Source organism: Lactuca sativa, chromosome 5 (genome assembly GCF_002870075.4).
Source record: "Lactuca sativa cultivar Salinas chromosome 5, Lsat_Salinas_v11, whole genome shotgun sequence".
NCBI classification, from domain to species: Eukaryota; Viridiplantae; Streptophyta; class Magnoliopsida; order Asterales; family Asteraceae; genus Lactuca; species Lactuca sativa.
Window position 1 is genome coordinate 294,006,024 of NC_056627.2, and position 27,894 is coordinate 294,033,917.

Below are 27,894 nucleotides of genomic sequence, written 5' to 3' on the forward strand. Positions count from 1 at the left end.
TATATTGGTTGTCAATATATGTTTAAATTAGGTAACATTATTATGCAAGGAACATCTAATTAAAATGCTTATAAATATATAAATATCATAATTATATGAGACGAGGAAAGTCGTTCAACTAATAAAACAAAAAATGATGTCTACAAAGAGATCTTTCAATGATTATATATATTTATCGTTTTCAATGTATTTTCTACACATTTCAATAATACCAATAACCATATATTTTTTTTATAATCATTATACAATATCTATAAACGATTATATGTTTTTTTATGCATTTTCCGCGTTTAACGCGGGCTATAATCTAGTTAACCTATATAACACATGGATTTTACACCTACTAAATCAATAAAAAAAAATATTAGATACATAAAATATGATAATATATTGCCTATTCAATATTTTTCCTAATGTATTCAATAATTATAACGCCGAAAGGCCAAGCTTTTTGCAATTTCACTATCTTTTCGCGGCTGCCGGATTCCTCTCTCAAAATCCCTATTCATCACAATCGAACAATGGAAGCTCTTTCAGCCTCTGTATTCCTTCCTACTTTTCCAGACTCACATTCCATTCAGCCTGCTGCTTCTCTCCGAATTAGCTTATTATCTTCGCCTAAAACTACGCTTGTCGCCGCTGCTTCTCGTCAACTTTCAGCTGAAGGCGAAGATGATCAACAGATACCTTTTCATAATGTATTTGATTTTGTTCCTCAAGAAGCTTCCTCTTCTTCCTATCCGGTACAACTTATGTTTGCTTTCTCTGCTTTTTCTATTCACTTGTAACAGTTTGGTATCTGTAGAAAACCTCAACTGGTATTTGCATGTCACGCATCCCGTGTTTCATTTTTAACTTACTGGTGTAAATGCTCATCCGATACCGATTTCATCTACAATCGACGAGTAATTTGACTTCTTAAGGCCATAGTTGCCAAATTTGAGCTTCGAGGATCATAATTATCAAGAACTAACTTAAAATGAACAAAATCTAAGACTATTCCTCTAAAGAAACCAGCCACAGTGCAAATTTAGGGCTTTGTCCAACTCCTCAAAGCGACTGTTGATGCATGCAAAAGTGAATAGTATCCCTATTATCTTTTTGTTTTGTGAATTAAGCAATTCAAACAGCGAGTGAACATATGAGAAGCATAAATCAAGGAAAACATCACATAATCTGATGTAATGTAGTTTGTCAAATGACTAATTGAGCTATGTTATGAACTTATGATGAAATATTTCATATTATGAAGGGTGCTTCAAGTGAAACTTATAGCAAAGAGGAGTTGAATAAGAAATCAGATGTTGCCTCATCTCGTACAGACAAAAGAGCTAGCCTTTTCAGAACCCCAATATCTGGGGGAGTGCAGAGTGCAACCTGTGTTCATGACTTACCTAGACCACCTTTAGCAGTCCGCAATCTGATGGAACAGGTATATAAACATATATATAACCACATTCGTTGACTTATTATCACATGTTTGACTTCAAAGTTCAGTTCTGATGTTTTTCACCATATTATATATACCATTCAAGGCTAGGTTTGCTCACATGTCTACTGTAATGTCACGTATGCACCAACGAAGTGAAGGATACCCATTTGGTTCACTGGTGGATTTTGTATCAGATGCAATGGGACGTGAGTGTTTGATGATTAATATTCAATTATTCATCAATTCCTATTAAGACATTTTTCTACCATATGAATTATGTTCTGTATATTCTGATTCTGACATGTCTTTTCATGTTGGACTTTTAGATCCGATATTTTCTTTCTCACAGTTGGGTATGCACACACGGAATCTATTAGCCAATCCAAGGTGTACATTAGTGGTTCAGGTTAGTATTCTTTTGTTGCAGTTGCACATGTTGATAAACTTTAATAATCTTGTATCACTTGTGCAAATATAGCTTTTACTAGTGGTTCTCTTTGTAGATTCCTGGATGGAGTGGCTTGTCAAATGCTAGGGTTACAATTTTCGGTGATGTTTTCCCCCTTCCGGAAGATCAGCAGGTGATTATTCATTATTCTTTCTCAAATTTATCAACTTTTTAACTGTTATCTATCTTATCTATGAATTGTTGTTATTTACTGCAGGAATGGGCACATAAGCAGTATATAACAAAACACCAACAAGCACCTTTACAACAGTGGGGAAACTTCTACTACTTTAGGATGCAGAATATAAGGTTTGTTTATTACAAATAAGATAAGACTATTTCGTGTCTGCCACGTCAGCATGGTAGCGGTCAAACAAGTCAACCATTGGCTGACATTATTCCTTTGTTTGAAACAGAGATATATACTTTATTGGAGGTTTTGGGACAGTTGCTTGGGTTAATGTGAAGGAATATGAAGGTCTTCAACCTGATGATATTGCTGTTGATGGCAGTGAGCAGAATCTGAAAGTAAGGTTTTTTATTTGTATGTATAATCATTGTTTTTATATTTATATATCTGAATCAATGATGGTGACAGGAGCTGAATGTAATGTTTTCCAAACCCTTGAGAGAGTTACTGTCATTGGAGGGTGAGGTGGATGATGTTTCTTTGATATCGATTGATAGCAAGGGGACAGATATTCGTGTTCGTCAAGGTGCAGAGGTAGGAATGGAATCTGTCAAAGGAATTGGGACAGAATTTAGTTCCGTTCATTTGCTAAGTAAACGACTCATGGAATGGAATGTACATTCCAATTCCGTTGGAATCCGTGATGCTTATCTTTGTCTTTGTGTGGTTGCAGTTTAACATACAGAGGTTGGTGTTTGAAGAATGGCAAGGGATTAAAACAGTGGTGGAAGCCAAAGCAGCATTGTGGAAGTTAATAAAAAGAGGTGGTGTTTACACTGTGCACAAGTAACAAAGATCCTGATTTCCAAAATGGTTTGGGTTTTGTGTTTGTTGTTATTTGGATTAGGAGGTTTTGGTTTGCTAGTTTGACTGATGTTAATAAAAAACAATTTAAATTAATAAGATGGTTTTAAAATAACGATTAAAATTAATAATATGGTTTTAAAGAAGGTAATGTTTAACTTTGAACTTTTAACCTCATTTATAGATCGTCATGTCTTTATCATGTAAGGACAAAATAATATGGTCTCTGGAAAGGAATCAATAAGAATTATATAAATAAATAAATTTGATTTTTTCCATCAAAACTTGGTTTAAAACCCTTGGATAACTCTGAAACTTGATTTTTCCATGAGAACACCACCAACTTAAACTCTATTTATAGTGGGAATAAATATTGTCTCCAAATTTAAAATAATACTATTTATAATTCGATTTTTGATGTAAAAGTTAGAGTTGGGTTGGAGATGCTTAATGTTGTCTTGTACACCAAAAAATAAAGTTACTCTAAGATGCGTTGGTCGTTGGAAATGCCTAAGAGATTTGGCCGAATGCCCATAAGGATCAATTATTCATTTCCATGAATCACTTAAACCCAATAAAAGAAACACCATGTGAGAGTTGTGACAAATCATCCAATAATCTGACCTTTTCAAACCCCAAACCACGGCAATCAATGAGTGATCTTCAACCTTAATTCATTGATTGATTAAGAAATATTGAACAACTCAAGGGCATAAAAAGCTTATGGATTCCAAAATAACTAAATGGAACAAAGCAGGCTCACAATCACATCTAACAATGCAAGCAAGTCTGGTGATCTTCGAGGAATTGACACCGATACTATATACATTGCTTTTATGAAGGACGACCTTTAAACCGGATGTTAAGTTGAAGCTTCTAAGTAGCCGATTGAGATTGAACATGTTTATCGGGGGACCATTCATCAATGAATAGTGACATCATTGGCATACAAGAGAGGAGATAAATGCCATGCAAAATATTATTATCACATGCCACTTTTATTACAGGTACTAGGGCCCCCAAAAATGGAAGCTTTAGTAAAGCTCCTCCGAAACTTTAGCCTTATTGATGAAAAAACCATGATCTCTTTTGAATAAAAAGGACAAAAACTGATGACTCTTTATACATTTGAGATTTTAGCCGCTAAAAAAATATAAGTGTAAATGTTTTTTCAAATAAAATGATTTTTCAGTAGCTTTGTCGAAAATAAAAGAGAGAATATAATAAGATATTCATTGTCTAGATCAGACAGACAAATAAAAGCAATAGTATTATTTTGCTTTAACAAAACATATACAATAATATTATAGTAAAATAATACTTTTTGATCTAGATTTTCTTGATCAAACAAAAAATACAATAGAATTATAGTAGAAATGCAATAACATTACAGTAAAATATAGAGAGAACGTAATTTTTTTTGGAACGACAAATGTAATATACTTTTATTAAACTACCCCTAATACCATATATATATATATATATATATATATATATATATATATATATATATATATATATATATATATATATATATATATATATATATATATATATATATATATATATATATATATATATATATATATATAGAGAGAGAGAGAGAGAGAGAGAGAGAGAGAGAGAATGTAATTTTTTTTGGAATGACATATCTAATATACTTTTATTAAACTACCCCTAATATAATATATGTTTTAAACGAGACTTGAGCCCTTAACTTCAAGGAAAAAAGACAATACCTGATACTGTTAGGCTAGAAGTCATTTGGTGAGAGAATGCAATTAGACTATAATAAATAACACTTTCTGTTTAATCTATATTATTTGGATTACACAAAGAAAATATGATAATATTATAATAAGAATACAATAATATTACAAATACGAGTATAGTAAAATAATATTTTATACTTTATGTCCGGCCTCAATTATATATAATATTACAAATATAATATTACAAATATGAATATAGTAAAATAATATTTTATACTTTATGTCCGGCCTCGATTATATATAGTAAACACAGAACATACAATAAAACTACAAAAAAATCAAGAAAATCAAGAAAATAATCCGTGTATGATGTAGATTTATCTAGATCGGACGAAGAAAATAATATAAATTATTATAATTTTTTTATAAGATTATAACAAAAACAATAAGATAATATGATTTAATTAAAATAATATTATGTAGAATGTACTATAAAATTATTGTAATTTTATTATAAGATTATAACAAAAACAATAAGATAATATGATTTAACTAAAATAATATTATGTTACATAAATATAAATAAAATATTATAATATGAAAATATAATAAAATTATAAAAAAACAATATCATAATAAAATATTAAAAATTATAAAAAGTAATAGTTTATTGCTTAAAGAAAACCTTAAAGTTTTATTAAAAAAAAAGTTGCTACAAATGGTTGACCTGAAGCATATTAATAGGTCAACATCCGATTTTTCCAAGTTTTACACTTTTTCACCAACAAAAGTGAGAAAAGGTGGAGAAAATCACGATTGGAGTTATGTGATTTTTTGTATATTGGATTATTTTTTTGGTCATTTTCAAAGGAAGCTAAGAATACTGTTAGGGATGAGTACTTAGTACCAAATTTTTATTCTTGTACCTATACTTTTAAACAAATACAACGTTACTCAGTACTCTACAAATCATGAAATTTGAGATTCGAAACCGTCGGTACCGATGCTAGTACCGAAAACCAATATCAGTAATATTAGTTCGATTTAATACTCTGTATCGTTTTTTCACCCATTTAGATATTTGAAATTCATGTGCCGATTTTTTCATATGCTCGTCCCTAAATACTAGGGGTAAACAAATACAACGTTACTCAATACTTTACAAATCATGAAATTTGAGATTCGAAACCGTTGGTACCGATGCTAGTACTGAAAACCAATATCAGTAATATTAGTTCGATTCAATACTCTGTATCATTTTTTCACCCATTTAGATATTTGAAATTCCTATGTCGATTTTTTATATGCTCGTCCCTAAATACTAGGGGTAAGCATTTTGATTGGCCTGATTTCGGAGAATTGAATGGACCTTGGATCCGATTTAAGGCTTATCGGTTTTAGGTTTGGACCAATTTGAGTCTAAAATCATGTACAAACTCTAAATTACATGATGAAAAGAACTGCATATTAATATGATTTAAACGAATGGGGTATACATGTTTAAAGATTTTACAAAATACAATAGTCTAAAAAAATAGCTAAAAAACTGAAAACTTATAGCTTTGATATCACAGCTTTGAAGGATTGTAATTCATTGTATATAACACCAAAAATGCCAAAGTTATAGTCTAAAATCATGTACAAAATCTAAATTACACGATGGAAAGTAGAGGTGTTCACGGTTCGGTTTGAAACGGTGAGATCATGCATCGATTTGGTTTCGCGGTTTTTTCTCTTTATGGTTTAGCTTGCGCCTTCAAATTTTTGGAACCGTAGTGAATAGTTTGGTTTATAAAACCAGACCGGACCGTATGATGTGTGTGTGTGTATATATATATATATATATATATATATATATATATATATATATATATATATATATATAATTATGTATAGCTTTATTATATATTAATTTTTGGATATAAGTAATAAAATTTAAAACCGACTTAATAACTTATGTCTTGTAAACCAAACTTAGTAAAGGGTGTTGTTATTCACACCCAAAACCACTTTATCAAAACCGTTTTACCTTTTGACTTAACCCATTTTAATTTGACCTGAGACTTAACACATTTTCATATGAACTAGGGAAGAGGCCGTGCGTTGCACGGGTCAGATATTTTGTATTTTTTTACACATAGTAACAGTGTACTTCCATTTGTATACACATAATTGCAAACATCTTTACAAAACATTTCTTATAATAACAATGTACTTATATTTCCTTACATAAAATATGAGTTATGCTATACAATCGTCTCTACATATTTGGTAACACTTGTGTAACATCTTTACATGTATGAATGATAACAAACTCATTGCTATTTAGAGCATGCAAAAGAGAAATAAGATAGAAATTGAACAATATTAGAAATAGATACATGAGTGATACATCCAATCTCCTTAGTCTTACAATTAAGAATTAAAGATGTTCAAAAAGTAGAACCAAAAACAAAAGGGTATTATAGGTAACAACCGAGAAACTGCAACACCGCACCACACCCCATTAGAAACTTGTGTAAGTAAATTTACCTCTTTCAGAATCGATTGGAAGGAGAGAGGGCGTTCCATAAAGCAGTTGCAGCAATCAGGATTTTTACCGTACTTGTTCTTCTATTTTAGGGCTAGAAGTTGTTTTTGGACTGAAATCAAAGTTAAACTACAAACTTAATGTAATATAATATTTCATGCTTATAATAACTAAAATTGCCATTTTTTCACCATGAAACAAAAAAGTAAGTATTCCTTAGCTTTAACTTTCTTCTTCTGCCACAACCTGTCATGTGCACTAACAGCATCTCCCTGCAAAATATGAATCCCACAAACACATTAGTTCAATCCATCAGTAGAGGGCAAAAGTGGAAAACTGACAACTTACCTGGGCTCAGATGAAACCATAGAGAGCAAATCTGGAAAACTGGCAAGTGTAGCGACCACACTCATCCAAACGACTAACATTGATCTAAATAGAAGCAAGAACCTTTGAAGTGATCAACCTATCGGTACCAGAACTGCAAGAAGTAAAATGAGGTGAATGGTTCACATTTTTTGAGAAATATTTAAAAGTTTAGAAAGGGTTGATTACAGAACATACCACTTCATTGTGATGTAGAGATCCATGTTTTGTCCCTCCTCATTCTGGATCTTGGAAAAATCTTCAAAAAGTAACTAAATTTACAAAAAAAATTCAATGGGGTTAGATTTATGAAGAAAAAGAACATATAAAGTGATAAAACATAGAATTCCGGTCGTAGAAGAAGAACAAAATATTTGAGGTCTAGAAGAAAAAAGAACAGAGTGAGGCGGTGGTGGCTTTAAGTGCAAAAGAAAAAAAAAACTAAATAAATAAGGTTATAACACTTGTTGACAGATCTAATATAAAAATGGATAACAAAAAAACAGAAAAGAAAAAAAAAACCCACCAATAGGAACATGGTACTGTTATTTTAGTTAAATCATTCAATTTTATCAATCACACACGTTAGCAACAAAAGACGTTAACTAAAATTTATCCTTTTTCATAATAAATGCATTGAAGTTGTTTACCTCGGGAGAATTTGACTCGTGAGATAATGTTGTCAGTTGCAGAATTAGATTATTGTCCTTGTAAGATTTTTAGTCTTTCTAATGCTCTGTTCCTTCTTTGTTGTAGTATATTTTTCATGTTTTTATTTGGATATTGTATACTTGATCTAAATGCCCCTGTGCTAAATTATAATATGGGAATAATAAAAACAAATTCTTACTAGGTTTATTATAAAACCCAATCAAATATGTATGTATGTATGAATCATTTTCATACCTCTTCCACATTTATTTGGAAAGGCTTCACCAAATCTTCACACATCTTCTTTCTCTTTAACCTCCTCAAATCAAATCATTCAATTTTGTTGTAAGAAACACAGACCTGTAACATAAATCCAACAATCAATACATAAGTGGAAGTGTAAAACTAATATTTCTAAGATTCTAATACTAATAAAAACCCAAGTAATTTCAACAAACTTGAGATTTGCATCTAAGGAATCAATGTTAGAGTTAAGAAAACACCAAGACCAAAGAAAAGAAAGAAACTGAAAGAACCGAAATTGCTGCATAAATTACCCATTTAGTAATTTGGGCTCGTAAACCTTGAATTTCACTATCTGAAAAAAATAGTCAGTGGATTCAATCATTAAAAAAATATAAAAAGGCGGATGAAATAAACAAAGGAAAACATAAAAATATGCTAAACAAAACCCAAACATACCTCATCATCTGGAATTTGACGGGAACACATTAATATTTACAGATTTGTGTTTTAAAGTCAGCCTAGAAAAATGGAGGATATTGAAGCAAAAAATCAAAGAAGCAAATGAAAAAATCAATACCCCTTACCTGATGGAAGCGGTGGTACAGGAACTGGAAGGTAGAAACTAACCGGTTGTTACAATTTTTCCCATGGTAACCCTCACAGTAGAAGTGAATACATAAAACTAAGTTCACGGAACTGTAGAGTGAAGAAATAAAATCAGTTTTGCAAATGACTTCCATAGCAATTGACTTCAGAATCGTTAATCTGGATAAAAAAAAAAAAGTTCAAACCTAGAACTGTTTGCTGCTTGAAGGAGCTACCTTCCTTGTTGCTGCTTCTCTTTTTGTATAGTTGATATCGGTGGAGAATCTGACTTGATTCGAAGTTCCGGCCCCAGCGGTGTCCTCCACAGCCCTACTTACCACCACCGAACATATAGAAGAAATAGGTCCTGCTTCTGTTGCTGTGATTGTTGGTGAAGATGGAGATGGCGCTGGATAAAGACGCGGTGGGATAAGGCCAAGAAGATGAGAGGCGTTAACCCCAGTTAAATTAGTACCCGGTATACCCGATAGTCGTCGATGCAGATGTGGACAAACACAGATGATGGTTGGCGGTATAAACGGTCAGAAGGTGGTGGAGTCAATGATCGGAGGAAAGGAGCGGAGGCTGTGACGGGTTTTCCCTTTCTCCAGGTCCGAATGGGATTTGAACGTTGGCGGTGACACCAATCGATATTTGTGGCGGTGGCGGACACGATTCAGACTATGAGGCGGACACATGTAAGGAAGAGAGTAAGAAAATTAAATGTTGATCACACGGTGTACACATCGACCCAACGACTGACCACCCATTTTGAATGAGGCAAATTCAGGTCCAGAACTGAAAAAATCGCATAAAATGCCCCCACAAAAAAGCAAGTCGGAGCTGCAACAAAACACATATTTAAGGGACCATTTCTGCCGATTCCTTAGCCACTTTACTGTAGCTAAGGGTGGAGAATTTTAAATATATTTGACTTATATTTTGATTTTAATTTTTTGACAGGACTTCATATATATATATATATATATATATATATATATATATATATATATATATATATAAAACTTATATTATTTTATATTTAATTCATTTAACGTCACTTTATTTATATATATATATATATATATATATATATATATATATATATATATATATATATATTTAAAGATTTTTATAAAATACAATAGTCTAAAAAAATAGCTAAAAACTGAAAACTTATAGTTTTGATATCACAACTTTGAATGATTGTAATTCATTGTATATAACACCAAAAATGCCAAAGTTATAGTCTAAAATCATGTACAAACTCTAAATTACACGATGGAAAGTAAAGGTGTTCACGGTTCGGTTTGAAACGGTGAGATCATGCATCGATTTGGTTTCGCGGTTTTTTCTCTTTATGGTTTAGCTTGCGCCTTCAAAATTTTGGAACCGTAGTGAATAGTTTGGTTTATAAAACCAGACCGCACCGTATGATATATATATATATATATATATATATATATATATATATATATATATATATATATATATATATAATTCTGTATAGCTTTATTATATATTAATTTTTGGATATAAGTAATAAAATTTAAAACCGACTTAATAACTTATGTCTTGTAATCCAAACTTAACAAAGGGTGTTGTTATTCACACCCAAAACCACTTTATCAAAATCATTTTAAAATCATTTTACCTTTTGACTTAACCCATTTTCATATGATTGGAGCATTACATAAGTGACAAATTATTCTTAAATATATTTAACTTATATTTTAATTTTAATTTTTTGACAGCACTTCATATATATATATATATATATATATATATATATATATATATATATATATATATATATATATAAAAGTTATAAAATATATAACTTATATTTTATATTTAATTCTTTTAACGTCACTTTATATATATATATATATATATATATATATATATATATATATATATATATATATATATATATTGTTGTAAACAAACCATTTGGCGAAACATTCGACGGAATTTTTTTTACGTTCGTTTATTTAATAAATGAACGACAATGAACACAAATTCGCATTCGTTTAATTAAACTAATAAACATGAACAATGATCTCGTTCGTTTATTATGTTCTTAAACGTTCGTTTATGGTGTTTGTTTATGTTCGTTCGTTTAAGTTTATCTATGTTCATATATGTTCAATTATATTTTATTGCTTTACTATATTATATGTTCTTTTATATTCATATATGTTGAATTGTGTTTGTTTATCTTTATTCAGTTATATTTGTTTAATATGTTCACGAACATAACCTAACGGACATGAACTGGGTAATTTGTTAAACGAACGAACATGAACAAGAAATCTCGTTCGTGAGTACGTTGGGCGTACAAGTCTGTACGTGTCGCGTACAATCCATTTAGCGTGTACGCTTAGCGTACAGCTGGGTACGCCCCGTGTACTCAATTTGTTGGGCTTAGTGTTTTGGGCTTCGAGTTTGGGTCATTCAATTGGGTTTGATAGTTGGGGTCTTGTTGGGCCTTCTGAGTACAAGTGTTTTGGACTAGGAGAATTGGTGGGTACGCCCCGTGTACTCAATTTGTTGGGCTTAGTGTTTTGGGCTTCGAGTTTGGGTCATTCAATTGGGTTTGATAGTTGGGGTCTTGTTGGGCCTTCTGAGTACAAGTGTTTTGGACTAGGAGAATTGGTGGGCTTTAGGGTAAGACTCATGTAAGGGTTTGAGCCCAATTTGGAAAATTAGGCCAAGTATGGGACTTGATCGGTTAGTTGGTTTTTGAGCCGTTTGGATTAGGTTTGAGCCTAAGTCTTGGTCTAAACGAGGTAACGGGTAAAGTGATATTTTTACCCTAATTATGGACTGATAGTTATGGATTGGAATTCAATAATTAATTGGATGTTATGTGGTATTGATAGCTCGGAGATTCGTTGGTTCGCAACAGCAGCGAGTGTAAGATCTTTTATCTGTGGATTGAGGTGAGTTTCCTCACTGGCTTAGCGGGTCTAAGGCACCAATGTTGGCCTTTATTGTTTATGTTAGGATGCTAGGAGTATGCATGACCCTTGCATGTGTTATGTATTGTAATGTATACTGGGAGGGGCTCGATGCCGGGCGAGGCCCAATGAGTGAATTGTATGCTATTGTTTTATGATCATTGTATGTGTTAACATGACTACAATGCACATACCACATAGTCCCGCTTTGTGCTTACGGTTTTCAGTTTATGTTTTAGTTACTTCTAGTTCCAAGGAGAAGAGCTCGAGATGACTACAGTGCACACACCACATAGTCTCGTTTGTGTGATTTACTCTGATTTGAGATGATGTTTGATAGACTTATCTTATTTGGATTGTATTGATGATGTTTTTGAAATACTATTTTTATTAAATTAAAAATGAAATTTTTGGATAATATTTTTAGGACGTTACATTGATTTACAAGAATCACATTCAATGCATATAGTTTTGCCACTTTGGCATCACAACACATCAGAAAGTTCTATTAGATGACAAATATTGTATAATGCTTTACTTAATGCATATATTCTACGAGTGCACTAGTGTTAAATGAAAAATGTAATTTTTAATTTCAATAGTTGTGTTTGGTGTAAAAAGTTAATAATTGTGATTTTTTAATAAATGTTTAATACGAAACTAATCAAAAAGACAACAATTATAATAGTTTATAACAAATCTATTATATATTATGAGATAGTTTAATTTAGATATTATAATATAAAAGAATAAAAAATATAATGTGTTGAATAATGAATAAAAATTGATATTAGAGAATTATAAACATTAATATAATAACCAACTATTTAAACATAAATGAAAATAGTTATAAGAAATTTGACCGGCATAGCCTAAAAGCACAGGACCCTATAACTCTTCCATTTATTAAATTCATTAAATATGATTAGGTTATTACATTTTTTATATTTTTTTATTTGACTTTTTTATTAATGGTTTTGACTAAGTGATTAGTGGTTTTAAATAGGTGTATTTAGAATCCCCCTTAGTAAATTACCTAGACCAATCCTTTAATCCTTTTTTTGTGAAGCTCAATCGGTTCCTCCACTCCAACAAGTTATAACTAGAGTCAAAATCAAATAAATAAATCAGTTAAAAACATATTTTTTTATTGTTTTGATAGATTTAATTTGACAGTTTTGTTTTTTTCAAAATTATTCTGATTGGCTCGACTCAAACGAGCCTAAAAAGCTCAAACCATGAAACCAAATAGAAGCTAGACCGTTAGTAATGGTTCTGTTTGGTTCGATTTTAATTTTCAATGGTTCGACTTCGGTCTTTAATTGACAAACTGTAAAAAGCATTACTAATAATTTGACTTTTGTTTAACCTAAAAACCGTGAAAACCGAAGGGGAACAACCCTAATAGAAATAACTGCATGGTAATTGAAACCGGCCCAATAGTCCCCAAAAAAAAAAAAAAAAAAAAAAAAAGGTTTCACTCACTTGTGTCTTGTTTCCTAAAGAAATTGAAAATTAATGAAATACTCGAACTAAAAAGCTTTCACAGAAAACGTCAGTCATAATTCATAAATCAGCTCTGTGTATTTCGAATCTTTGAAATCGTTTAACTGAAAACAAAATTGTTGGGTAATCATCTGTTCGTGATCCACACACGACTGGTGAACGCAGACCATCGGCGCTAATTCATTGATTCCTCGAGTTTCGTGCTCCGAGTTGCGCCGGCAATGGATGGTCCGATGGGAGTAGGTCAAGGGCAGCCACAGCAGCAACAAGAACAACCACAGCAACAAGCGGTGGCGAAGGAGAGGCTGAACCCTGCCGTACAGCAGCAACTTAACCTAGAATCCGTCAAGACTAGAGCATTGAGCCTCTATAAAGCCATCACTCGCATCCTTGAAGATTTCGAACTCATTGCCCGCACCAATTCCGTACCCAAGTGGTTAGTTTCCCCAATTAACAAACATTTTGAATTCACGCATTGTAATATTAATTTCGTTGAATTTATCAATGCTTCTGAGCTTAGAACGATGTTAATCGTTAACATTTAAAAAAGAATTGCTCTCATTTTTTTCGGGTGCACCAGGCAAGATGTATTGGGTCAATTTTCTATGGTAAACCTTGAGCTCTATAACATTGTCGAAGACATTAAGAAGGTTTCAAAGGCATTTGTTGTCCATCCAAAGAATGTCAATGGTGAAAATGCTGGAAGTAAGAACTTGTTAACCCTCTGAAAACATACATGATACATTCCTCATTTGAAAATATTCCTAAGATGCTTTGACATATCAAAATTGAGGATAAAACTAATGATCTTCTACTTCCATTGTAGTATTGCCTGTTATGATTTCATCAAAGTTATTACCAGAGATAGAAGCAGATGACAATTCCAAACGAGAACAGTTACTATATGCAATGCAAAATCTCTCTGTCCCCTCACAGATTGAAAAGTTAAAGGTAATAAATATAGAGTGATCAATCACTTTTTATTTCCTGAAGCCTTACATATGCACCATTTTTTGTAGGCTAGAATTGATATGATTGGAGCAGCTTGTGAAAGCGCTGAAAAAGTCATTGCTGACACTAGAAAAACCTACTTTGGCACTCGCCAAGGGCCCACCAATATCTTAACTCTGGATAAAGCTCAAGCTGCAAAGATTCAAGAACAAGAAAATTTACTTAGACATGCTGTTAACCATGGTCAAGGTTTACGCATACCCATGGACCAAAGACAGATCACATCATCACTTCCATCTCATCTAGTGGATGTGCTCCCAGTAAATGATGGCATCCAGACCATTTCTGAGTCGTCCGGTATATTAATATCCTTAAAAAAAAACAAAAACAAATCAAAGATCAATAAATGTTCATCTTTTCACAATAATGTGGTGTTGTCTTTTTTTCACAGGAATGTACATGAAGAACACCCCTCCAATGTCTTCAAATACTGTAAACAGTCAAGGAGCATTGTTGCAGGCTTCTGGCTCACAACTCATGGGAAGAGCAGCTGCATCACCTTCGGGTCCCACTGGGGCATCATCTTTTGATAACACAACAGCATCTCCTTTACCATATGCAAACTCACCAAGATCTGGAAACATGATGAACACACCTTCCCCACAACAACAAACTCAACAACAACAACAGCAGCAACAACAACATCAACAACAACAACAACAACAAAGACAAAGATTGATGCAGCAGTTACCACAACATCAGCAGCAAATGCTTGCTCAATCACTCAGGCAAAATCCAATGACTGGATTAGCACAGGTATGTATGGTTGTAGACTTGTAGCTGTAGAATACTACAATTCAATTTGGATTATATATATTATTAGAAGAATTAAGATAATGTGTAGTTGTAATGCTGTGATCATTTGATATGTGCAGAATCAATTGTCACAGCTGCATGATTTGCAAGGTCAAGCTCAACAGAAGTATCAGGTGATTTGGATATTATGTTTTTTCGGTTGAAATTTTTAGTATTTTGTTTCAGTGTAATTATTATTAATTTGTTATTATGTGCTGTTAGTTACATGGTCAGAATCAGATGGCTTTTTCTCAGTCATTAGGAGGGCAGCAATTTCAAGGTAGACAATTACCTAGTGGAGGTATTCAACATGGGATTGCACAAAGCCAACTAAACCAAGGAAACCAATTAGGTCGCCATTTAAACCAAATGTCTACCACTGCCAACACTGCATTGTTTAATGCTGCACAAGCTACACCAAATAACCAAATGGTCAGTTTTACATTTCCCCATCTGTTGCATTTTGTCTCTTTTAATGAAAGATTGTTATATGTTGGAGCTAATCACAAAAAATGACCAAAAGAGGCAAGGGTATTATTATTATACCAGTATTACATATTTTGGTGATTAACTATGTGGTTTCTAATTTTAGATGTCAAATATGACGGGTATGATGCCATCACAATCAATGTTACCTCGGATGCAGGTTAGTTTTTTCATAACCTTTTTTTTTTTTTTTACAAATTTGTTTATAAACTTTTGTAAATTTCAGTTTGGATTATCTGGTGGCAACCGGAGTCTTGGAGCTCAAAATTTGAGTGATCAGGGTAGGGGCATAGTTTTTGTTTGAAATTAGGTTATTTTTTTATATATATATGAATAATGATGGGGTTTTCATTTGGATGACAGTGTTTAATATGGGAGGGAATCCTGGTAGCATGATGCCTATACAACAACAACAACAACAACAGCAACAACAACAACAGCAGCAGCAAGGTGGTTTTGGGAACATGCAACAAAACACCCAGAATTTACAACAACAGCAACCTGGTATGGTGGTACCTATGCAGCAGAATCCCCAACAGAATCATCCCAACTTTCAACAACATAGACAAAACCAGTAGTACCTTATCTTATTTTTTACTATTTATGTGTTAAGGTTGTTACAGTTGGCAAATGTTATGCTCATTTCTGAATTGTCTGTTTCTTTCTTCTACTTGTCAATTTTAACAAAACAAAATCGCATGCTTGTATTTTTTTTTTTTTTGAATTACATATACATATTCTATCTCACTATATTGTTCTTTTCTTGATCAGGATTTGAAATTTTGACATATGGACAACAATAGCGAAAGTTAGTTTAGAAGATTTTTGAATTCTTAGTTTCCTTTTCCTAATATAGAGGATGATTCCTCAGAAAGAAGGGATGATAACTACTTTTCGTATCTAATATTGGACTATTAATCATAAAGTTCCTTGTTTCAAAATAAAGGAAAAACATTTAGCTTCTATAAGTGCCTCAATTACCATTTTACTCAAGACAGTTCTATAAAGTGACAATAAATGGACTTTACATATTTACTTTTCCACCATCACTAAAAAAGCACTTTTTGCCTTATGTAAAAAAGTTCACCTTTGAAGTTGAAATCACTATATGTATACATGTTATTAACTATAATTCGTAAGGCGTTAAATCTTAAGAGGGCAACATTAGAAATAGGAAATGTGGCAGTAAGAAACTACGCACACAAAAGAATGGTGTTTCATTTCCTCAATTTGAATTACATTATAAAGTAACGCAGAGTACCAAAGTGCCAACCATCATGGTATATTTTAATTACAACTAATCTTTGTAGTCTTGTTGGTTAGGATATTTGTATGTAACAGCAGATTTGGGGTTCATGTCTTAGTAATGATTCCTTTTTAAAATTTAACTTAAATAGAACGACTAATATTCTTACTATATGTCAGTTTTAATAAGGAATTTTTTATCACATGCATACAATATCTTCAAACCCGTCACAATTAAGAGGGAAAATAAATCATGCTAATTTTCTTACCTGCTGTCCAAGATTTGAACAAAAATTAGCCATTATACCAAAATAGTCATGATTTTCGCAATAGCATCTGCGAAAATCTCTAAAATGACACTGTCTTTGTGACAATATCTAAAACAACACCGTCTTTGAGAATTTCACAGATGTCATTTGCCAAAATCCTAACCATCTGCAAAAAAGTGGGTCCAATCCCAAAGCTAGATTTTTTTTTCGGAGATACTATATGTGAAAATCCAAACTTTAACAATGGAAAATCGAAGTTTACCTACAAAAATAATATATATATATATATATATATATATATATATATATATATATATATATATATATATAAGTTTTTTTTGTTACAAATGTTAAAAAACCAAATCTAAAGTGAAAAAAAGCTTAATATTGTCATTTTGACTTACAATAATAACAAAAAATAGATTTATCGTATTTTTTCATAAGGTTTTTCAGATTGATATGAAGATTCTACAGAGGTGAGAAATTCATTTTCTTTTTTATTTTCATAGGTATAAAATTATAACATTAAGCTTTCTTTTACCAAATGGCATGTGGCCTATCGGTATCAGGAGGAGTCGACGGAACAGTGTCCTCCAACCATGGGTGGCATTGAAGGGGCAAAGTGGACAGCTGCACAGGGCCAATTTTTTTTATTATATATATTTATTTAAAAATAAAAACTTATAATAACGATAAAGACATTTTTTCTAGCTTGTCATAGGCCTTTAAGGATATTTAATTTTCAAGACCGGCTCTGCTTCCGACCAAGTCTCATATATGACGAAATGGTAGATTTAAGAATAGAATAATGAGTATGTGAGTTAGCCATTTAAAAAAAACAATGTTAAACTTTCCTTTGCTCTCGAAATGGTTTATGAAAACTTCTAATACAAAAAACTTCAAAAAAATATATTTTTAAAATTTTCACAAATAAACTTCAATTTTTGTACATAAAACCAAAATTTTCGCAAATGAAGATTTTTGTTTTTCAAAATTCAGTTTTGGGACTATTTTTTGGCAAAATTTTGAGATTTTCCTAGGTGACATATGAATAAAGGTGAAAATTATAAAAATAAACAACAAACTAAAAGATTAACAAAATATAAACAATCTATTAGATAAAATTCATATGAAGACATATATGGTGTTTGTTTTTTCTTAGAAGTTTTTTTTTTTTTTGAATTAGCATGTTTACGTGCGTGAATACTTTTTTTTTACCGCATACTGCTTGTTCTTTTAGAAAATCGCATACCTAAAAAGGTATATACATCATCTTCTTGTGGAAGACATGAAAAAGTTTTTTAAATCCCGCAGACATTCTAACCCTAAAAAAATCAATCCTATTTTTCACGCTTTATTCTTTAACGATTTTCTTCCACCTTTGCCCTACTATTACCACCACTACCGCCTCTACCAACACTACATCCGCCGCCTCCACCACCATTGCCATCACCACCACCACTACCACCTCCAACCCCTCCCTCCACCGCCATCTCAACCATCACCAACACTACTGCCACCATCACCCATATGTTACCTCCTCCACCATCACCATTGTCACCATCTATGCCATCACCACTACTATTTATTCCACCATCGTCGTCTTTAATTATCATCCATAAATCAATATAGTTAATGTATGTATGTCATATGGTTTGTTTGGTTGGTATAATATATGATTAATGTGGTTTAATATCCTTTATGAAGTCTGCAAACTTAAAAAAAAAAACATTCTTTTATTTGCAAACTGTAGACGTTTAGTCTACATCTTCTGCAGATGCGTTTGCAAACTAGAGATATTTTCCTCTTAAAAAATAAAAACATCATAATTGACAATTTTGTCTAAATTAAAGATATAAGGATGTAACACTTTTAAATATTCTATTTAAATTAAAAATATTTATCATTTCTAGATTATAAATAGTTTACAATGTTGTTGAAAAATGAATTATTCATAATGTATTCATGGGGCTAACAAACTGGTTTTATTACGTAAAAAGGTAACAATTTTTATTAATATTTCCACCTCCAATATAGTTTGTCTAATCCCACCAAAATTTGGCACCCAAACCCGTCCATATCGGGTCAATAATTCGCGACTGTCAGTAGGAAACCTGTCAACCTCACCCATGAACCTCTCATGATTCCAATTTTCTTTCTTGACTGCCTCGACCTGAGCCTCCGTGATCAAATCCAACAATGACAAATCAATCGAAATCCTCATACACATGGCTGCAGTCGCATAACTAACCGCCTTGCGGCTCAGAGCATCAACCACCACATTGGCTTTCCCAGGATAATACAGAAGCTCGCAATCATAATCTTTGACTACGTCAAACCACCTGCGCTACCTCATATTCAGATTCGGCTGATCCATGAGGTACCTCAGACTCTTATAATTTGTGTAGATTGTACATCGGACCCCATATAGATAATGCTGCCAAATCTTGAGAGCAAACATTACTGCCCTCAACTCTAAATCATGAGTCGGATAACGAACCTCATGTGGATTCAGCTGCCGAGAATCATACACGATAACTCTCCCACGCTGCATAAGCACTGCGCTCAAACCTGTGATGGATGCGTCACAAAACACCACAAAATCCTCAATACCCCTGGGGAGGGTCAACACTAGGGTCTTACACAATTTCTGTCTCAGAGTCTCAAATGTCACTTGCTGCTTAGAGCCCCAACGAAAATCCATGCCCTTCCTTGTCAGACAATTGAGGGGTACTGCGATCTTGGAGAAATCCTAAATAAATCTCCGATAATATCCCGCTAAACCCAAGAAACTCCTGATCTCCAAGGGAGACTTCGAAACCTCCCACTACATCACGACCTTAATCTTGGTCGGGTCAACCTAAACACCAAATAATGAACAATCTCAAATACCACTCAGATTACCTAAAATACCCTTGGGCAAAACTTGGTCAAACCCTGGTCAAAGTCAAAATCAATCCATACTCAAAAGTCTCACAATCCACTAGTCACGTCGTGACCTAATAAGTCCAAAACAGTCGAGGAATGCCATCATCATGTCGTGACACCCTGTGCTCACGTCGTGAGAACGCTCTAACCATAAGTTCTTAATGAAACTCTTAATCTCTTTTTGCCCAAGCAACCAAATCCCCCATAGTGTCTTATTCACTCTAGAACATCATAAAAATCATGGCTTTTTGGACATGCATGTCCAAAACACTAGCTAGGGCACAAAAGGGAAATAACACCAAATCTCATGCATGAATCATAAAACCCGACCATCTACTAGATCTAGCATCTATACTACTCAAGGGACACCGGGGATCCATAAAGTTGACAACTTTATGGATTCCAACCTCTATATCATCTTGTACATGAAGGATAAAGCATGGAAATCTAGATCTAGGCTTATAAACTTATAAAGCAATAAACTTGAAACTCACAAAAGCTCAAGAAGGTGTGCAAATTCTTGATGATGAGACTTGAATGTAGAAACAATGGACCAAACGCTCTTTCTTTTCTTTTCCTTGGTTAAAATCACCACAAATAAGCTTCGAGATCAAATATGGATGGTAGGGTTTCACGGGGGGTGCAAAGACGTGATGAAGGCTAAGGGTGGGCTAACCCTAGCCCTCACTTCCTTTAAATACAAAAATAAAACACCAAAATTAGGGTTTCCTCTCATGCAGGTCTCACGTCGTGTCACCATGTGCTCACTTCGTGATCCCCAAAGATGATGTGCATGTTCATTAAACTCCTCACGACGTGACACACATTCCTCGCGTTGTGAGTAGGGTTAAATCCTTGAAAATTAAACTTGACAAATTCTCACTTGAACTGAATGTTACATAACTTCATTTTATGATAGAATTGCGTAACACATTAGTTAAATACATAATCAAAACTATTCAATTATTGAATTACATTCATTCTTATTGCATGCATATATTTTACATTAATGCAAACAAACAACCCCCTTTCTTGTGTTAAATGTGTTACATCTTATTCAAAAAGATGTATTTAATAGTCATGTGTCTCCGTGGACCCTGCCATCTACTTTTATAGTGCAAAACAACAATGAAATTTGAGTCTAGTTTAATTATGCTATTTGTTGGGTTTGACACCCTAAAAGTCACTCAAATTGTTTTTTACAAAATTTAGAATTTTATGACTTTTGTATAATTTACTTTTAGACTTTTTGTACTACGTTTTTTTTGCAACATTTTCTAACATATTTACAATTTTTTACGATCGTTTTAATTTTGTTTACATTGTTTTTATACTTGTTTTACATTTACATTAATCTTTTAATGATTGAAACACATAAAACCAATCACTACAGAAAATAGATCAAAACTCATAGAACAACCACCACAAAAACATAGATCAAAACATATAGAAACAACTTTGTTGAGAATATAAAAAGAGAAATCAAACATATTGAAACCCATAAAACCAACCAACATAATTAGATTGATCGAAGACTATATACAAAATCTTTACAATTTGATAATACAAAAGTTGTATGAAATTGTATTTATAACATCGTAAAAAGTTGTAAAAAAATGAACTTATACAAAAAATTGTAAAAATGTTTTAAAGAATAAAGTGTAAATTTTTTAAAAATGTAAAAAAAAAGTTGTAAAAAATTTAAAGTTTGGACCAAATTAAAATAAATTTTAAAACACCAAAAATATAAAATTTAAAAATTACATGCCATACAGTTGAAAATAATAATAACTAGAAAAAGATCCCGAGCTTTGCCCTGGGTTAGATAAAATTTTCATATATTTTTTTTATTTTATGTAATGGATGAGTGTACTTTTAATTTTTTTTACAGTTTAGACAATGTACTCTAAAACGTTAAACATTGATATTTTTTAATCATCAGAAGCAATGTTTCTACTTGTAAGTGTGCATTTGTGTGTATTTATTTCCATTTGTTTTTTTTTTTCCTTTTTGTAAGTATTCGCATGTGATGATAAGTTCAAACGATATAGCAGAAGTTAAAGTAATGTCAATGTCTTATTTTAGAACATCGAGTTCATAAAAAAGGATGAGAAAACTATTACATAGACATTAACAAATGAGGACATTGGTTGGACGTTGACTAATCGGACATAACCGACAGAAAAAAAAAAGGAAAAGTTGGTAGCTAATTGTTAGGGAGTTCCTTCATGAGTTTCTTGTGATCGAAAATTGCTTCTATAACTTCTTCCCGGAGGGAGACGATGATTATCTGCATCTTGTTGTCACATGACTTTACTTTGTCAATATCGTTGTCGGATATTGCGAAGTTCAGGAAGTGTGAGCAAGTTTGTATGGTGTTGTTATATTCCTGATGAATTGAATGTATGTTTTTTTTTTGGTAAAGTATAATTTTTATTGTTTATTTTTAAGTGTAGTCGTGTGATCGTCAATTTAGTGAAAACCAGATAGTAGAAGCGACAACTTCACAAAATATGATGACAAAATTGTGAAGCATGTAGACATTTTCTGTAAATTACAAGGATAACTTTTTTAATTAGTTTTGTACACAATGGTCAAACCTGCCAAAATACAAAAATGTTACACGTATGGATTGTTTTTGAAATAAAATTTTACGGGGCCATTTTCTATAAATTAAAAAATTACAAAATTACAGGGAGTAAATCTGTCAAAATTTAAATCTTTTTTTGTAGGAACTAAACTCTATCAAAATATGTAAACTTTGTTGTAAGGACTAAATATACCAAAATATTAGGAATTAAATCTATCAAAATATAAAATCTTTGTTGCACACACTAAATACGTCAAAATATAAAAACAACAATCAATACCAATCAAATTAAAGAAAAAAAGATCATGACAAAATGTAAGAAATATTGGGCCAAAAGACCACCAAAGATTACTAATGTCTAGATTTAATATACTTCGGAGATAATAACAATAAATATCAATTACTTTTTAAATAAAATAAAATCGATTTATCGACTGCTCAAAGACATTGATAGTTATTCCAAAAAGAGGATTAATTCCTATTGTAAAATAAAATAAAAGAAAATTTATCAAAGATATCTGATAGTCTTAGAATATACTAAATTTAAAAGTTTGGTGACACATTTGTATTAATGCAGCATAGACATAGATAGGTGTTGAAATTTTAATACATGAAAACAAGAAATATAAAAGCGAAAGGCAAATTATGTTTTGGTGTATTAAATTAGCATGTACCTAGGTTGATCCGGTGTCAAAGTTAACAACAGAGAAGGGGATGGACTGCTGTGTAAAAGTATCCTACACTTTCTTTTTATTTTTAATTTTTTTTTATCCCCACCTGATTTGGTGGAAGTCGTTCCACGACCACGAGGCATATCAAGTCTTCGCCACTTCGCCTTCTCTCTCTCTCTCTCTCTCTCTCTCTCTCTCTCTCTCTCTCTCTCTCACTAAACACAAACATCTTGTCACTCTCCTCTTTCCCCCCATCGTACTCTGCATCTGGTGAAGAAAATGGGCGCAACAGATGCAGATTCCATGAAGAAGAAGGAGATGGTTCATTCTCCGATTCTAACTTACTTCTCTGTCATCACTCTTCTCTCTACTTGCCCTCCTTTCGTCATCCTCCTGTAAGTTCTCACCTATCTTTCTTTTTCACATCCTGCAACTACTTTAAAACCAACATGAAAATCAGATCTTTATACTTACTCTTTCTGTTTTGTTTTTCATAAAGATTTTAACTTTGTTTCTGCTTCTTAATTCGATCTTTATCCATACAGATTTTGATTCAAAACGATAATTGTATAATTGTATTGTAAATGAAGAATTATTGACGCCAACGATTGTTATTCTGTATTGTTGTGTGATGAATCTGGATCTTGTCTTGTAGATCTCTGTGCTGACTTATGAGGGCATGCATAATCGATTCTCCTAGCTTTTAAGTGCACCTATATCATACTTCTCAAACACATACACATCAAGAGCTGATTTTCAAAATTAAAAAAAAAATACAGTAGCTTTTGCTCAGTGTTTTCTTAACTATCATAGAGTAATGATGTTTAGAATCATGTTAATTATGATTATTGGTTACAAGAATAAGTTGTCGCCTGTAATTTAATCTCACATTATAACTTAGCTATTTACAATGAGAACATAAAAAGAAGTCATCCATGGATTGAACTAAACTTTATTACTTTTTACAGATGGTATACAATGGTACATCTCGATGGTTCTTTACTAAACACATTCAATTATCTCATGGAGCATGGAGTTGAAGGGTTTGTGAACATATGGCCTAAACCTACTGCTATTGCATGGAAGATCATTGCTTGTTATGGCCTCTTTGAAGCAGCCCTCCAGCTATGGTTACCTGGGAAAAGAGTTGAAGGCCCAATATCCCCTACAGGCAATAGGCCAGTCTATAAGGTTCCAAATCAACAACATTGACAATTTCACATCATAACATTAAGTCTACATTAAGTAGATTGTAAGAATGTTTCAAGAATATTTATTTTCTTGTTTCAGGCTAATGGTGTGGCAGCATATGTGGTGACACTGATTACATATATCAGCCTTTGGTGGTAAGCTTAAAATGTTACAATAATCTTTTTTTTTTTTTTCTTCTTACATAAGTTGAGTTTGACATCTTTGACCTACAACTACCTATTCTTTTTGTAATTTCAGGTTTGGGATATTTAATCCTACAGTTGTTTATGATCATTTGGGAGAAATATACTCCGCACTCATTTTCGGAAGCTTTGTGTTTTGTATATTCTTATACATAAAGGTGAGCATGATACATAATGTCACATATCATCAATCATACTATATTTATTCTTCTGACACTTGTAGCTTTGGTTTACAGGGTCATGTAGCACCTTCTTCCACTGATTCTGGTTCATCAGGAAACATAATATTCGATTTCTATTGGGTGAGTTTCTGTGAATTTGTTGTTTCTTATTCTGTTTACATGAATGAATATCAAGCCAAGAAATGTTGTTCTGAGTATATGTTATGGTTGATGGGGTTCAATAGGGCATGGAGCTTTATCCTCGAATTGGAAAGAATTTTGATATCAAAGTTTTCACCAACTGTAGATTCGGGATGATGTCTTGGGCTGTTCTTGCTGTAACCTACTGCATAAAACAGGTATGCAGTTGAAAACCATTAATTAATTTACTATTTATTCATGCATGATTTGAAGTAATAGAATCATTGATTGATAAATTTGCAATCTATTTTGATTCAGTATGAAAGAGATGGGAAAGTGGCAGATTCTATGGCTGTAAGTACGTTGTTAATGTTGGTTTACATTACAAAGTTCTTTTGGTGGGAAGCAGGGTACTGGAACACAATGGATATTGCACATGATCGAGGTAAATATATTTCCATTATTTTTGTATGCAAGTTGTAACATAAATTCTGAAATGTGTAGTTTTTTTTATTGATTTTTTTGGTAGCTGGATTTTATATCTGTTGGGGATGTTTGGTTTGGGTTCCTTCTATATATACTTCCCCTGGCATGTACCTTGTCAATCATCCTGTCAATCTTGGAGCTCAGGTTTTTTTTTTTTGTTTAATATAAATTATTTTTTTGAACAGTTTCTTTTCATATATACATCATTTTTTAATTGTTTCTGTGTTGATACAATACAAACAGCTGGCGATTTCAATCCTAATAGCAGGGATTTTGTGCATATACATAAATTATGACTGTGATAGACAAAGGCAAGAGTTTCGTAGAACAAATGGCAAGAGCTTGGTTTGGGGGAAAGCTCCAAGCAAGGTAACCTGTTCAAACTCTCAACTTTTGTTTAGTGAAATGAAATTATTATTATTATTATTATTATTATTATTATTATTGTTGTTGTTGTTGTTAGTGGTCTTAATTTGATATATTAATAGTAAGATATAATCGGTATTATTACAGATAGTTGCATCATACACTACAACCAAGGGGGAGACTAAGACTAGCCTTCTGCTGACTTCAGGGTGGTGAGTAGGCACTAGGCAGTAGCTACTAGTCACTGACTAGATCACCATTCCCATTCCAATTCCGATTCTGATTCTGATTCTGATTCCGATTCCGATGAGATGATGTTTTTTTGATGTTGTTATTATAGGTGGGGTTTATCTCGTCATTTCCACTATGTACCTGAGATTATGGCAGCATTTTTCTGGACAGTTCCGGCCCTTTTTGATAATGTAATTTGATTATTTGAGCATGATCTTTATTGGTGTTGTTGTAGTAGTCTAAAGAAAGGAATCTTGAATTATTTAATTTTGTTTTGCAGTTTCTTCCATACTTCTATTTCGTGTTCTTGACCATCTTGTTGTTTGATCGAGCCAAAAGAGATGATGATAGATGTCGTTCAAAGTAAGCATCCTTCTCATTAATGTTTTCTTTTTGAGAAAATAAAATGATATAAGTAATGATTTTGAATTTGAATTTGAATTTGATTTGGGTTGGATGCAGGTATGGTAAGTATTGGAAGACGTATTGCAACAAGGTTCCATATAGGATCATACCAGGGATCTACTGACATGGAGATATGCAATGTTGGCATGTATTTTTATGAGAAAAAAAATATTAGTATTTGGTTAGTTTTGATAAATTATTGAACTCAAGCCCTTTGCTATTTTAGGAGGGGTGTTAAATTATTGATCTTAAGGTCTATGTATGCTGTTTTCTGATGATATTTTATGAGGGGTGTTACGCTAGAACATAGCATTAGCAGTATGGAATGAAGAAGTTGCTTGTTCAGTTGTTTGATTGTCTGAAATGTTGAAATTAACACAAAACTAGAAGCTCTACAAAGTACTTTAATCTTTGTCATAATTAGGTACAAGATTTCACTTTTTAGTAGGATAATACTTCATTTTTTTAAAAGTAATGTTAATATGTTATCTAGAACTAGAAGTATATTATGCTCTTCTATTGGTATGTTTAATACACCTTGTTTATTTTCTTTCTGTAATCAACTTTTCTTAATGAGTCTTCTTACACTTTTTAGTATAATTGGTACAGCTAGAATGATTTTAAACATCATGACGCTGGCTTAATGATGTTATTGGATCTATTTGTCTTGGTGAAATATGAAATATCCAACTTTAATTTAGTAGCTCTCTTTTAAAAGTCATATTAATTGATGAAATTTGTTTTAGGGTATGTTTGGTTTGTAGAATGGTTGTGAACGAGGGTTTCACATTGTTTCCATGTATTTTTTTTAAAAAAAAATGTTAGTAGAAACTGCTTAACTTATGCATTTGAGTTATTTTATATTTGTTGAAGGGACAAGCAAAAAGATATAACACATATAGCATGAACAAAAGCTTGATAACAAATTTACGTAATTGTATATATATTTAGAAGGGATATTGATATTCTAAATATATCTGATCAAGACCAAAAGTAGAATGTCTTTAGACTAAACAACTAATATTTTTTTGAAATATATAGAAATGTTGTTGGTACTTGGTAGCGCAGTTCTCAAAAAATATGATAGTATTTGTCCCAAACTTTTATAAACAGTATGTCAACTTCCTAAAAATATTATTCATAACTAACTTCCTAAAAATATTATACATTATTATACATAACTAGACGTGTTAATTAAAAAAAATTAAATATCAAAATATAAACATTAAGTATTTTTTAAAATTAAATTTTAAAATAAGGAAGGAAAAAACATATTTATTAT

General features: G+C 32.1%; 3 protein-coding genes and 1 pseudogene across 4 annotated transcripts; 3 read left to right on the forward strand and 1 right to left on the reverse strand.

The window, feature by feature from the left end:
• The first annotated feature begins 441 nt into the window (after positions 1–441).
• Positions 442–3,020, forward strand: LOC111910391 (uncharacterized). The gene is made up of 9 exons (XM_023906236.3): positions 442–743; positions 1,253–1,432; positions 1,536–1,638; positions 1,759–1,838; positions 1,936–2,013; positions 2,098–2,189; positions 2,297–2,408; positions 2,479–2,604; positions 2,744–3,020. The coding sequence occupies exons 1-9, from the start codon at positions 522–524 to the stop codon at positions 2,858–2,860; spliced, it is 1,110 nt and encodes a 369-aa protein (XP_023762004.1). The 5' UTR covers positions 442–521; the 3' UTR covers positions 2,861–3,020.
• A 3,912-nt stretch (positions 3,021–6,932) lies between these two features.
• Positions 6,933–9,774, reverse strand: LOC111910392 (40S ribosomal protein S21-2-like; annotated as a pseudogene).
• Positions 9,775–13,443: 3,669 nt separating this feature from the next.
• On the forward strand, positions 13,444–16,432 carry LOC111910393 (mediator of RNA polymerase II transcription subunit 8). 2 transcript variants are annotated; one of them, XM_023906238.3, is made up of 10 exons: positions 13,445–13,869; positions 14,014–14,138; positions 14,260–14,384; positions 14,453–14,741; positions 14,836–15,200; positions 15,320–15,373; positions 15,462–15,671; positions 15,832–15,885; positions 15,952–16,006; positions 16,089–16,432. In XM_023906238.3, the coding sequence occupies exons 1-10, from the start codon at positions 13,655–13,657 to the stop codon at positions 16,301–16,303; spliced, it is 1,707 nt and encodes a 568-aa protein (XP_023762006.1). In that variant the 5' UTR covers positions 13,445–13,654; the 3' UTR covers positions 16,304–16,432. The 2 variants fall into 2 exon arrangements, with proteins under 2 accessions (XP_023762005.1, XP_023762006.1); XM_023906237.3 differs by having other exon boundaries at positions 13,444–13,869; positions 15,832–16,006.
• A 7,156-nt stretch (positions 16,433–23,588) lies between these two features.
• LOC111910394 (7-dehydrocholesterol reductase) lies at positions 23,589–26,957 on the forward strand. The gene is made up of 13 exons (XM_023906239.3): positions 23,589–23,823; positions 24,397–24,619; positions 24,719–24,774; positions 24,878–24,980; positions 25,059–25,124; positions 25,229–25,342; positions 25,443–25,569; positions 25,654–25,754; positions 25,854–25,979; positions 26,124–26,188; positions 26,317–26,398; positions 26,488–26,570; positions 26,670–26,957. Exons 1-13 carry the CDS (start codon positions 23,708–23,710, stop codon positions 26,734–26,736), a joined length of 1,329 nt encoding a protein of 442 aa, XP_023762007.1. The 5' UTR covers positions 23,589–23,707; the 3' UTR covers positions 26,737–26,957.
• The last annotated feature ends 937 nt before the right edge of the window (positions 26,958–27,894 follow it).